The 13,190-nt window shown below is 35.0% G+C and overlaps 2 protein-coding genes across 6 annotated transcripts; both read right to left on the bottom strand.

The window, feature by feature from the left end:
- Positions 1 to 3,730: 3,730 nt before the first annotated feature.
- On the bottom strand, positions 3,731 to 6,977 carry LOC113328768. The gene is made up of 4 exons (XM_026575779.1): positions 6,960 to 6,977; positions 6,749 to 6,855; positions 4,792 to 5,894; positions 3,731 to 4,256 (listed from the first exon to the last, which is right to left on the bottom strand). Exons 3-4 carry the CDS (start codon positions 5,885 to 5,887, stop codon positions 3,865 to 3,867), a joined length of 1,488 nt encoding a protein of 495 aa, XP_026431564.1. The 5' UTR covers positions 5,888 to 5,894; positions 6,749 to 6,855; positions 6,960 to 6,977; the 3' UTR covers positions 3,731 to 3,864.
- Positions 6,978 to 8,740: 1,763 nt separating this feature from the next.
- Positions 8,741 to 12,423, bottom strand: LOC113328935. Of its 5 annotated transcripts, none has more exons than XM_026575934.1 (6): positions 12,186 to 12,423; positions 11,643 to 11,881; positions 10,898 to 11,019; positions 10,573 to 10,650; positions 10,340 to 10,394; positions 8,741 to 9,447 (listed from the first exon to the last, which is right to left on the bottom strand). In XM_026575934.1, exons 2-6 carry the CDS (start codon positions 11,668 to 11,670, stop codon positions 9,329 to 9,331), a joined length of 402 nt encoding a protein of 133 aa, XP_026431719.1. In that variant the 5' UTR covers positions 11,671 to 11,881; positions 12,186 to 12,423; the 3' UTR covers positions 8,741 to 9,328. The 5 variants fall into 5 exon arrangements, with proteins under 5 accessions (XP_026431719.1, XP_026431717.1, XP_026431718.1 ...); XM_026575932.1 differs by having other exon boundaries at positions 10,277 to 10,394; XM_026575933.1 differs by having other exon boundaries at positions 10,192 to 10,394.
- Between the last annotated feature and the right edge of the window lie 767 nt (positions 12,424 to 13,190).

The following is a 13,190-nucleotide window of genomic DNA, read 5'->3' on the forward strand; positions in this document are numbered from 1 at the left end:
AATTTAAAATCTCTTTTAAAGGCACAGCTCCAAGTCAAAAGGGATGTTTTGACCTCTACACTTACTTGGAAGTGAGAGAGAAATTTTTGCTCAAAAATTCTTCTATTCCGCTCATTCCAAATTGCCACAAAACTGCAGCCGGAATCATATCCCAGATTAACTTAACTCAAAGTGAAGCAGGTAAAGTATTAGCCTACTCAATTAACTTAACTATGCCATCCGTTCCCAGTTTGGAATATGAATCTGTCACAAACCATATCATGTCTAGAAGACCAAGATGCACCATCATATACCACTTCTTAGACAAATAGATGAAAATTTTATGGCATTTGGATCTTTCAGACAAATACACAAACGGTTATAGTGCTCATATAAAACAGAAAAAATTATTAGTTAGGAATATCTTAAATTTCTGTACAGCATAATTTAACCGCTTCTTACCAGTTGAATTGCATGATTTTATTATCGCTAAGAAAGACACTCGAGATTTAGATTTACTTCCTATAAATAACTCCTCCTTCAATCATCAACCATCATACCTAACATATTTATTTCCATTCAGGTAATCAAAATTGTTTTGCTGAACTCTAATAGAAGCTGGTGATGAAGCCAACATAGAAGAGGCATATGCGCCCAATGAATCCTTCAAGTTGGGATGTGCAATTGTGCATCCTCTGTGTGCGCTAACATATATAATCGCTCCCCACAAATCAGCACGTAAAACGATGAATACGTACCAAGGCCGGTTACTCTGGGAGTGGACAAATTTTGCTAATTGTCATGTCACGTGGACAGATGAATGTATTACTATCACATCTGGGAAGCATTGAAAAGGACTCGGAACCCGATGCAGTCCAAGCGACCGGTAAAAATTAGAATTATCGTGACACAGATACGTTTATATATATATATATATATATATATATAAAGGAAGTGTTGAATGTTAATATAATGTTCAAATGTAATAGGAGTCTAAGAATATAAGTAGTCGTAAAATTATATGGACAATAGATGTCCACATGTCATCTTATTTCTATGGTCTTATATTGACCGGGGTACATTATTTATATGTTCCTACTTTTATAACCCAACAAATATATCCTTTCCTAAAATAAATATACCCCTACTAATTTTAGGAATTAAAATCCTGAATTATTAGATTACTAAAATTCCCTCCATATATATTTCACTTTATACAAGAAACAGACACATTAACTTTTCATTTCAGTTACTCGGTTCTCTCCCCTACTCAGTCTTCTCTCTTCCTCGTTTCCATCGTTCACACATTCAAGATATGAAAACTGAAAAATAACTGAAATTCATTAAATAAATCCAGTAACCGTTGCTCATAATCGACCATTAATACAGTAGCCGTTACGAATAACTTATTTCTACTCTCTCTGATGAAGAACAGAAACTGAAAAACGAGAGAAGAAACTGAAAAAAGGAACGGAATCACATATCTTTCATCAACAACAGAAAGCGGCGAACACAGCAAGTTTCATTTCGTTTCACTGAAGATTTCAGTTTGAACAGGTAAAAACGTTTTTGATTTTGGTTTTATTTTGTTAGTTTTGATTTTTGGTTAGAGTTCTTGAGATTTTTGTTAGATTTAGTCAGATCTGGTATTTTGTGTGTGACTAAAATAAGCATGATTTGGTGATTTTGAATGTTTTGCTTAATACTAGAAAGGACACATTAAATCTTCATTTTCAGTTTCTCTGGTTCACCGTCTTCTCTCACTCACTCTCGATCTACTGATTAGGTTTTATTTTAGTCTTCTTTAGTTAGTTTTGATTTTTGGTTAGTGTTCTTGGAAGGAAATGATTTCTCGTCAAATCTGAGTATTTTGTATGTGAATAAAAAAATATAATTCGAATATTTTGAATGTTTGCTAGTTATGTTGATATTTGTCTTCAAATTTTTGGTATTATTTTGCTCAGATGCAAATTTGTTCAACTGGTAAGTGTTTGAAAAATGTGGTTTTAGGTGTTTGGTTGATTTAGCTATTTTTGTTCAATTTAAGGAATCAACAACAGTTGTTGATCCAAAAAAAAATTGTATCAACAACAGTAGTTGATCCAAAATAAAAGGGATCAACAATAGAAGTTGATCCAATTTAGGGGATAAACAACTGCAGTTGATCCAAAAAAAATAGGATAACCAATAATAGTTGATCCATTGTATGCAATTTGTTCTACTATTCTACTATGAAAATATGAATGCTAACTATAATAATTGTTGAACTCAGGTTGAGAAGACATAATGCATAGAAGATCGCTAAGGATATTAAAGAACAATCAAAATGAGAAGGGCACGCAAGAGATTAGGCAAGCTAAAGAACCAAAACAAAATGTGAAGACCAAGAAGAAAATTGAAAAAGATCCAACCAGAAAAAGGAAGAACATAATAGAAATGAAGAACGAAATGTGAAACAAAAGAACAAAGCTGAGGAAGAACCAGAACAATCGGAATCAGAATCCGAAGAAGAAGAAGCACAAGAAAAATCAAAGTATGCTGGTATATATAACTAACTATGTTATTTGAAATATTGAAAACACAATGATTGATCTTCATGTATGTAGGTGGTATGGATGAATGTTACAGGTATGTATAGCTTGAGGAGTTTATTAGCAAATATAGATGGAGCCATGCAATTTTTTTGTTTTTTTTGTGTGTCAACAACCACTGTTGATCCAGTTATGTTGGATCAACAGCGGCTATGTTGGTCTGATTATGAATGAATGTTACCGGTATGCAAAGCTTGAGGAGTTTTACTAGAAAATACAGATATAACCATGCAATTTTTTTGTTTGTTTTGTGTCAAAAACCATTGTTGATCCAAATAAGTTGGATCAACAACCATTGTCTATCCAAAAAAATTGGGATAAACAACCATTGTTGATCCAAATAGGTTGGAACCCAAGAACAATGTTTCCACACAATAGTTTCAACAACCTGTAAAATCAATAAACCTGGAACCTGCCAACTGACATATACTTGAGAAACAAAAACAATAGAATTCATAACAACATATAAGAATGTATGTCATTAAAGAACAAGTGCAAACCAAAAAAGGAAAAGAAACATCAAACTGGTAAGAAACCTAAAACAAGTTTGTTCATAAACACCACAAGAACTTCAGAACAACATCCTCTTCAAGAAGTTGATAATCCTAGAATGAGACTCCTTGCGAAATGTTGGTGCATGAGGAGCCAAAGGAGCTCTGCGACATGTTCGGCGGTTGTGAAAGGTCAGCATACCACACTGGCCACACTTCCTCTTCTTCCGCACCTTTTCACGAGAACCCCTGTACCTAACACCTTTAGGTCTTCTAGCTTGTTCTCGACCTATGGTGGGAGGCAAAATATACCCCTTTTCATTAATTCCGGGTGTCTTCTCAGAGTCAGGAATATGATAAATGGGTCGAGAGTACAACCTTCTATAGTAGTCAGAAGTATAGTAAGGGCCGATGTAGTTGTAAGGTTCATCATTTCCAATCTGCAACATTGCTTTCATTGCATGAGTGCAAGGAAAGCTATGTTTTTTCCACCATTTGCAGGTGCAAGTTCTAGAATCCAAGTCAAAAGTATGCTTCCATGTTGGAGATATGATCTCAAATACCTTCTCACTTGCTCTCCGAAACTTGTATGAACGGCAGTCGTTTATCCTTTTGTTAAACCTTGCTTGCATATGAGGAGTGAGCCTTGTATTCCACTTGTTATACTCCACTAACCTCTTGTAATTCTTCTCCATCACTTTAGCACGAATAACATCAACAAGCTCAAGTGCTGGAAGCGGCTTATCATGCTTAATAACGTTGTTAAAACTCTCAGCAATATTAGACGTGTTCTCACCCCACCTTTATTCTAGAAATGCATGATCATCCCAATTCTCAAATGGAATCTTCATCATCCAAGTAACCACCAAATCCAACTTTAGAATACTCATACTCTTCGCAGCAGCATAAAATTTTTCCTTTGTTAATGCAGTGTAGCACTCTTCGAATAACTTGACTGTAGTTTGTCTGCTCTTGCCCTTTGGAACAGGAATATTTCCTTTCATATGGTACAAACAGTAGGAATTGAAAGCCTTTGGGAAGACTACAGGCACATGCTTCAAAAGGCCGATTCCACGATCTGATATGATGGTTAGTGGACGATCTTCATGAATAATACCCTTCAAATTGGTTAAGAACCATCCCCAACTATCACAATTTTCACTATCAACAATTCCAAATGCAACTGGATAGATCTCTAGAAAAAACAAAAAACAAAAAAAAAGTAACCAGAAAAAAAAAAAAAGTGACCAGTACCTAGTGTCAACAAACAAAGTTGATACATTTCAATTGGATCAACAGTGGAAGTTGATCCATTTTAGTTGGATCAACAATCACAGTTGATTCAACAAAATCTATGTAAGCAAACATAATTTTGGATCAACAGTCACAGTTGATCCAATAAATATGTGTAAACAATCACAGTTGATCCAACAGTCATGAATTTCAATGCAAAACCATTTTACTTGGATAAACAGTGGAAGTTGATCCATTAAAAACAAGTATTTCAATGCAAACCAAAAAAAGCAGTCTAAACTAACCTAAGCTACATATAATATTACGCCGCACCTCACTCAGGGGCTACGCCCCCTCGTGAGACTTAAATTCAATATAGAATGTCATAAACCTAGCTACATTAATAAATAAAATGAATGCATAATAATGAATCAACAGTAACAAGTTTAAACATTCATGGATACAAAATGAAAAAAGTAAAAGGTTTAAAATCACACCTTGGTTACCAGTCTTGCCGCAAGCAACCATAAGACCACCTTTGAACTTCCCAGTGAGAAAGGTACAATCAATAAATAGCATCGGACGACAGTAATTGTTGAAACCAGATATAGAAGCTTCAAAGGCCACGAAAAACCTTTTGAACCGACGAGTCACACCATCATACTCAAAATTCACGACGCTTCCAGGATTGTAATGTTCAATGGCATTTTTATACCAAACAAAATCTGAATAAGACTTGATGTCATCACCCCAAAGAAATGATTGTAAATCGTGGTATGCCTGACTATACGTGAGATCAACTCCACATTCCATTCGGAGTAAATCTATAACATTAGAAGCAGTCTTCTTCTTCTTAGATTCTCGTAAATCATCTGCCAATATATCTTTCATAAACGATTTTCTCATCCTAACTTTTGATGGGTCAAAATAAGCTAAACTACATGAATGCTCCTCAATGTATCTCATGCATCGAAATACACCTTTTGTATTGGCGAGGAGAGAGGCGTGAAACCTCCAGCGACAATTTTCCTCCTTTTTGAACTTGCACTCCACAGTGTATCGTACAAGGTAACTCTTCTTCAATTTGTATTTGCGACCACTATTTATTTCATACTTTTTAACACAATCCTTAACTTCTTTAATACCACCTTCAAACAACTTCCTTACTCCAGTTAAGATGTTGACCCAAGCATCAGACTTCTTCGAGACCTTTTTGATCAAACACGCATCATCAGTGACGTCTTCCAATTCAACTACCTCATCGCTTGAAATACAACTTGATGATGACGAAGAAGAAGGAGCAGGAGCATAAGATGAAGATGAAGAAATAGAATCAACACAGGTCCTTAACTGGATTTCAAACTTCACCAAGTCAATCCCTTGTGAGGTGCAATAGTGAATGAAAAACCTCAAATCCAAATCATGATTGATAACATTTGAGATCCCTTCTACAGTGTAACTAAAAAGAATGAGGTCTTCAGGAACATAATGCCACTTTTGTTTCACCACACTTATCATCTCCTTGACAGTAATTGATCCTGAAACAGGATGCGAGATGGTCTGATTGCAAAATTTGAACTCTGCAACAACCATCTTTGGCCTGCAATAAAAAATAAACAAATAGTGGTATTCAGAAAATATGGATCAACAGTCACAGTTGATCCAATAAATATGGATCAATAATCACAATTTTGTATAAACAATCACAGTTGATCCAATAAATATGAATCAACAATCACATTTTTGGATCAACAATCACAGTTGATCCAATAAATCTGTGTAAGCAATCATAGTTTTGGATCAACAGTCACAGTTGATCCAATAAATATGAATCAAGAATCACAGTTTTGTATCAACAATCACACTTGATCCAATAAATATGAATCAATAATCACATTTTTGGATAAACAATCACAGTTGATCCAATAAATCTGTGTAAGCAATCATAGTTTTGGATCAACAGTCAAAGCTGATCCAATAAATATGTGTAAACAATCACAGTTGATCCAAATAAGAGGTAGTTAAAGCATGAATTTCAATGCAAACCAAGAAGAAAGTTAAATTCAATATTGAAGGTGAGAAACCTAAAATAAAAGCTACATCATCAACAAATTGAATGCATAATGATTACCATCAAATGTACCAAAGAAATAACAATATTTTATATTAAAAAATCTGATCAACAACAGCAGTTGACACAAATAAACTAAAAAACATCACTGTTTTTGTATCAACAATCAAGGTTGATCCAAATAATATGTACTCTTCATCAGTAGAGTGTCTAAAATACATCAGAAACATGAATCATCAACATTTCAGCACAAATTTTGGATCAACAACAACAGTTGACACAAACAAAATTCTTCAACATTTCAACAAAAACATAAAACCAAAATTGATGAGCAGATTTAAGAAAAAGAAAGTGTAAATAACAAATCAAAAATTAAAACGTACCTGTTTAATAGATGAATAATAATCTCGAGATCAAAGTATATCAAAATCAACCAATCAATCCAACGGAATAATCACGAAATCAATCTTCCCACATAAAATCACGAGCTCTGCATCAACAACAAAAAACAAAAATTGTACATAAAAATCAATGAAACGAACAAGCAATCATCAAAAACAACTATATGAATCCTCAAATAAACATCAACAGTACCAATTTTTTCCAGAGAAACAGATCCAGTGATTTATATTGATTAATAATAATTGAAAAACCGAGACAAAATCTCTGATTTCGTTGATAAAGATGAAGAATAAGAAGGAGGAGAAGAAGAATTCCAATATCTGATTGCAGCTCTTGTAGATTCGCTGAAATTTTTCTCGAATATTTTTTCTCATTTTCGCTCGGCAGTTGAATAACTTTCTCTCTCTCTCTCTCTCCAGTTAAGTTTTAATCCGTCTATAACTGAAATTTGATTTTGTTATCTAAATATATACAGGGGGTATATTTGGAAGCCCCTAATTTGTTATTGTACCCCAGATGGACTTGTACAAGGAGAGGGATAGAATTATTGTGTGATAAGGATATTTGTAAAACCCATCAAAAGTAGGGATAATAAATTTCCACTATTGACCGCATGTAGAGAGGGAACTTATTATGAAGAAAGAAATCAAAGAAAATAGAGTGAGTAGAAACTATTGGTTTCCCGCTCCATTATCAATCAAAATCCTTCTAATCTTCATCATAAATTCAACCAAATAAGCTAACAATTGGTATCAGAGCTAGATTGTTTGAATCTGGTCTTGGAGAGTAAAAAAAAATCAATTTACCCATTAAATCAAAAAAATCAGCAACATTCAAATTTTTCAAAAACTAGGTCTACAAAAGAGAAAACCCAATTTCTTCAATCAATAATCAACCAAATCAATGGAAAGTGGTAGTAACTCAAGTTTATACATTCAACAACCTTCAATACCACTTTTTCATGCAGAAAATTATGATTTTGGGCCATCAAAATGAAGACCTTGTGACATGAACAAGATTTGGGAGATTGTAAAATATGGGTATGATGAATTTGAAGATACATCAACTCTACAATAACCCCAAAAGGATTTACTTAAGGAAAGTAGAAAGAAGAATGCGAAAGCATCCATGTACATTCAACAAGAAGTTGGAGACAATATTCTACCAAGGGTAATCCATTTTCCTATGGCTAAAGAAGCTTGGGATATTCTTCAACAAGAGTATGGAGGTAATAAGAAGGTAATAGAATTGAAATTACATTCATATAGAAGAGATTTTGAGAATCTAAGAATTGATGATAATGAATACTTGAATGAGTTTTCTTCAAGAGTTGTTGAAGTTGTTAATAATATGTTGATGTGTGGTGAGAAAATGGAAGAAAAAAGAATTTCTGAGAAGATATTGATATGCTTGTCGGAGAAATTTGAACCCATTGTGGCGGTTTTGGAAGGGACTAAAGATTTCTCAACATTAAAGTCACAAGAGTTATGGGATTCCTTGAAGGTGTATGAACAAAGGTTGTGACTAATTAGTATCTACCTAAATGTTGAAGTACGAGAGGTTCAGCGACTACAGTTAGGTGGTAGCACAAGAGGTTCCGATCACATTGTTGTTGAAACATAAAAGGTTGAGCGACTACATGTTCGTCATGGCACAACATGATTAGCGGCGGCATATATGTTGAAGCACGAGAGGTTCAGCGACTACACTTGGGTTGTAGTACAAGAGGTTCAACGATAACATTTTCATTGAAGCATGAGAGGTTGAGCGACTACATTTTGGTTATGGCACAACAGGTTCAGCGGCTACACAATTGAAGCACAAGAAATCCAGCGACTGCATTTTGGGTGAAGCTCAAGAGGTTAAGCAGCTATAGTTTAAACAGTCGCAAGGTGTCTACATAGATTTATATCCACTGGTAGTTTAATTTCAATTGATAGGATGTTCAAATTTGGTTGCAGGAGGCTACTGGATCCAACCACTGAACAAGAATTTAGAAGTAAAAACTAGCAATTATATACAGTGATATAGATGTCCATAACATCCAACATAATAATATCCAAACAAAAGGACCAACATCCTTGGGACCATATCCCAGTGAGTGATTAAGAAAATCCAACTAAAATGTTGTACAAAAAAAATTAGCCAGAGCTAGTACTGTTAGTCCTCCAAAAATATTGTCAGTCTTCAGTTTATTCCTCGTCCTCTTTTGCTTCTTATGCTCACATATATTCCTCAACCTCTTCTGCTTCATTATTCTCATACTGGCCATCCTCCATATTTTTTTCTTCGTCCTCAGTTTCTTCATCCTCTGTTTCTTCCTCCTTGTCCTCATCTTCAAGTTGTTGCATTTCATCTTCTGTTTCACTATCTTCATTTGGATCCAGTGCATTCTCAGGCAGAGGAGCTTGGCCTAAATTCTTTAAAGCCACATTCATTAACTTGATGAAATTGGACCCACTCTTCTTCATCCTTTCTATCTTCCTGTTTGCAGCATCAAGTTGTTCTTTGACTGCAGTCAATTGTTCAACAGTTCTCGAATAATAGGTTGGAAGAGCTACTTAATTTCGGTGCCTTTTACGACCAAGCCAACTAGAATCAACGACTCTGTTATATATCTCCTCCAGTAAGTAGTCAATTTCCCCTCTTTGCTTCTTCTCAAGAAAGTCATTCAATCTCTCTACACCAACGAAAAATCAAACCATTAAAACAAAGCATAAGAATACAATAAAATACAAAGTTCCACTTCTACGCAAATTACAACTCACAATAAGATATACTTTAAAGACACATGTTCAAGCACTAAAAGAGATAATCAAGGAGAACCAAAAATCAAACATTTCGTCACATGTTTAGCCGAATTTGGGTTAAGTTGATTAAGAAAGAACAACTAGTCAATCAACTCATTTAGAAATTGAAGGGAAATGAGGGCTCCCAGGCCAAGTTCATTAGCTATAAATTCACCGTTATATCTATACAGTTAGCAAAATTCAAAAACAAATTGATCGAGTTCATCAACGCTAATGAGTTTTTCATTTCATTTTTAGAGCTAGAAAATTATGGAAACTAGAGCAAGCACTCCGTGAATTATATTAACTTGGCTTCTCCGTGAATGGTATCATCTAATACAGCAGAGCTCTATTCTATATACACATGGGTATTTGGTGTATTCCATCTCTTGCACACTGGACCAAGAAGTTGTAGCGAAGTTGATCACTCCATGATGGTCCGTGTGCAGCAATATTATGCATTATGTTTTGTTTCTTGACCATGATGACTCTTAGCACATGTTTAGCAATAAGCATTAAACGAGATAATCAAGGAGCACCAAAAATCAAGGAGCATCTCAAAATAAATAGATGATGAGTATTGAGAGAATCAAAAATGATAAACTACAGAACTAATCAAGCCTAGATATTTCAACCTGTGTAATATATCAATAGATGGAAAACAAAGACACTTGCATATATGTTCTAACATTTGGGAACACGTGAAGCCAAATAGGATACCAATCAATTTCAGTCCTGCATATTCACAATTGTATAATGAGTCAGAAAGGATTGAACAACTACTGAGGTAACGGTAGTCGAAGGATGAGGCCAAGGATAACTTCCGCTCGCTCTCCGGCTGAGCAATTTAAAAAAAAAAAACAGTTATATCCCTAGTCAGAGGATCTGAAACTAATGCAATGGACATAGAGAAAAAAAAAACTGTCCCAAACACCCATTGGCTCCAGCAAAACATGAAGACTACTTTCCACAAAATAAGCGATCAAAAACGAACACAAGTAGAGCTGAAATATCACCTGAAGGTAAATGCTGGTATTAAATTGACTCTTAAGAGCATATTCATTGAAAACTGATGCCATAGATGGAACCGTTACCTGTCGATTAATGCATAAAAGAGTAACTATTCATTCATATACAAAGAGTTATTAAAAACTGATGTGGCAGATGGTCAGCTGGACTCGAGACTAGTTCTAATGAGATTTTCCAAAATGAGAAACTAAAACAGAAAGAGAAAAACACTTAACAGGCACAAGATCGCTAATCCTATGCCCCCTAAAAAAAACTCATCTCCAAACCTGCAAAGAAAAATCTTAACTACGAATTGCGTAGTGGACTACTTACAAATATCCCCGTGTATATATATGCACTCATTGCGAGTGGGATACTCAGTGAGGTAGCTCCCGCAGGCAGTGACTGAAGTCGATTGACACTGATGCAATAAGCAAAAGGCCAAGAGCCTCCCACTGTAGAAAACAGACAAGAGAGATAAACTCGCTATTAATGGATCGATCAAAATTAGTATGGTATGAGAGGCACAAAATCATAACAGCTAAAACCAATTACTATATATCTTTCATCACATGGTCTAAACTCTAGAACCATTAATGGCTACACGTCGGGATCAAGTTCTGAAGTTCACTAAAGTGATCATTGATCAGAGAGAAGTGACACTCGACATGCAACAAAGCCAACAGCAAGGAAAAGGAATACGAAGAGATCAAATCATGTGACATCGATGAGATAGAAAACGGCCTTGCAACTTGCAAGAAAAAGTTTAACAGACAAGCGGGGATGATGACTCACTTTTCTTTACCTTCCTAGTGAGATGGTATTACCAGCTTCTGTGTTACTAAAAATAAAATAAAACAAAATATGGCTACTTCCTATTCTGTTCTCCTTGACATTAATGTGCAGGTCCATTGCGCATACCATATTGCTAATGATACACAATTAATGGAACCTAAAACACCTAAGCATAACTTCTGCTCGCTCTCCGGCTGAGCAATTTTAAGCTGGGTTGACACCACATAACCCCCAATTCATCATAGTGCAGAAGAAAAGGAAATTATTTTCCACAAAAGTTCACCTGTAACAAGAGCTTGGCAAAAACCCATTTCCTGTAGCAGCAACACATTACTTTCTTCTCTATTCACCGCTTGCAATTCCAACAGCTGCTACCACCATCTGTTGCGGCTCCACCAATTCAAGCACGATTCAACCCATCTTCTTCTCACTGAGAACATCACCGCCAGTTCAAGAATCAACAACACTCCTTTGTAATCATCCATGGAAATAGAACCCACCATCTTCATAGCTTCTAAAACCCTTGACAAACACCAACACACAGAAGAAAGTCAAAACCAGTATGCTTTAAAGAGAACTAAATTAGAATTTGAATACATAGAAACTCAACCAATAGAATTTCGATACGAATCGAAAGAAAAGTCAATGATAAAATTTACAGAAACCCTAAAAAATCTGAAATCAAAACCCTAATTTCATTTCAAATCTGAACAGAAGTTGTATAAAAAACTGAAATTCTCCCATGAAATACAAGAAGATCCGCAAGTTACAAACCTTAATAACAAAGAAGAAAAGAAGAAAATGGTTCAAGAATAATGAATCGTACCTCTTTGCTTTGTGGTTACAGATTAAATTGGGTTAACGGGAGAACTTCGATTTTTTGCAGGAGACGAAGAAGATGGAGAAAGGGGTTAGTTTGGGGAGCAATGATTTAAGTAATTTCTTTTGATTTCTTCTGATTTGTTTCAGTTTACGGTTTGGAGGTGGAGTTGAAGAAGAGAGGCTGAGAGAGAAAAGAGGGGGAGAGGATGTGAATGAGCGGTGGCTTTCTCTCTCCTTTAACGTAGATAAGGTAAATGATTAGATTTGGACCGTAGATGAAAAAGACATACGGATTGCTGAAATTATAGCATGGTGTAGATTCATTTTATTATCGCTTTCGATATGAAAAAAAATCCAAAAAAATATATCAATAAATTTAAGAGATTATTATGGACCTTCGGTTATTAAAAAAAAATTGATAAATATATGGGAATGATGCTGAAAAAAAAAAGAAATGAATTTGATAATTGGTGTGTTTCTTTGTGCTTTCTCTTTGTGCTTCCGGTTTGAAGCCATTTAGACTAGCCATACAGGTCATGAACTTCAAATGTGGTATAACAGCATGCAAACTATGAACCAAGAAGCTTCGGGTGGATTCTGACTTCAAACTTAGCATGATACATCATTCGAAATAGACAAATATGAAGCTCAGTATCGATTCGAACTTCAAATTAGGTATAACGACAAAAAAATTATGAACCATGAAGCTCTTGGTGGGTTCTGACTTCAAACTTATCAGGATACATCATCGAAATCGATAAATATAAAGCTTAGTGTCGATTCGAACTTCAAATGGTATAACGAAAAACAAATTATGAACCACGAAGTTCCAGGAGGGTTCTGACTTCAAACTAAGCATGATACATCGTCGAAATCAATAAATATAAAGATCAATGTTGATTCGCACTTCAAATATGGTATACTGGAATACAAACTATGAACCACGAAGCTTCAAGAGGGTTCTGACTTAGGATACATCACCAAAATCGATAAATATGAATCTCAGTTT

The sequence above is a fragment of the Papaver somniferum genome, unplaced genomic scaffold, assembly GCF_003573695.1.
Source record: "Papaver somniferum cultivar HN1 unplaced genomic scaffold, ASM357369v1 unplaced-scaffold_114, whole genome shotgun sequence".
In the NCBI taxonomy this organism is placed as follows: domain Eukaryota; kingdom Viridiplantae; phylum Streptophyta; class Magnoliopsida; order Ranunculales; family Papaveraceae; genus Papaver; species Papaver somniferum.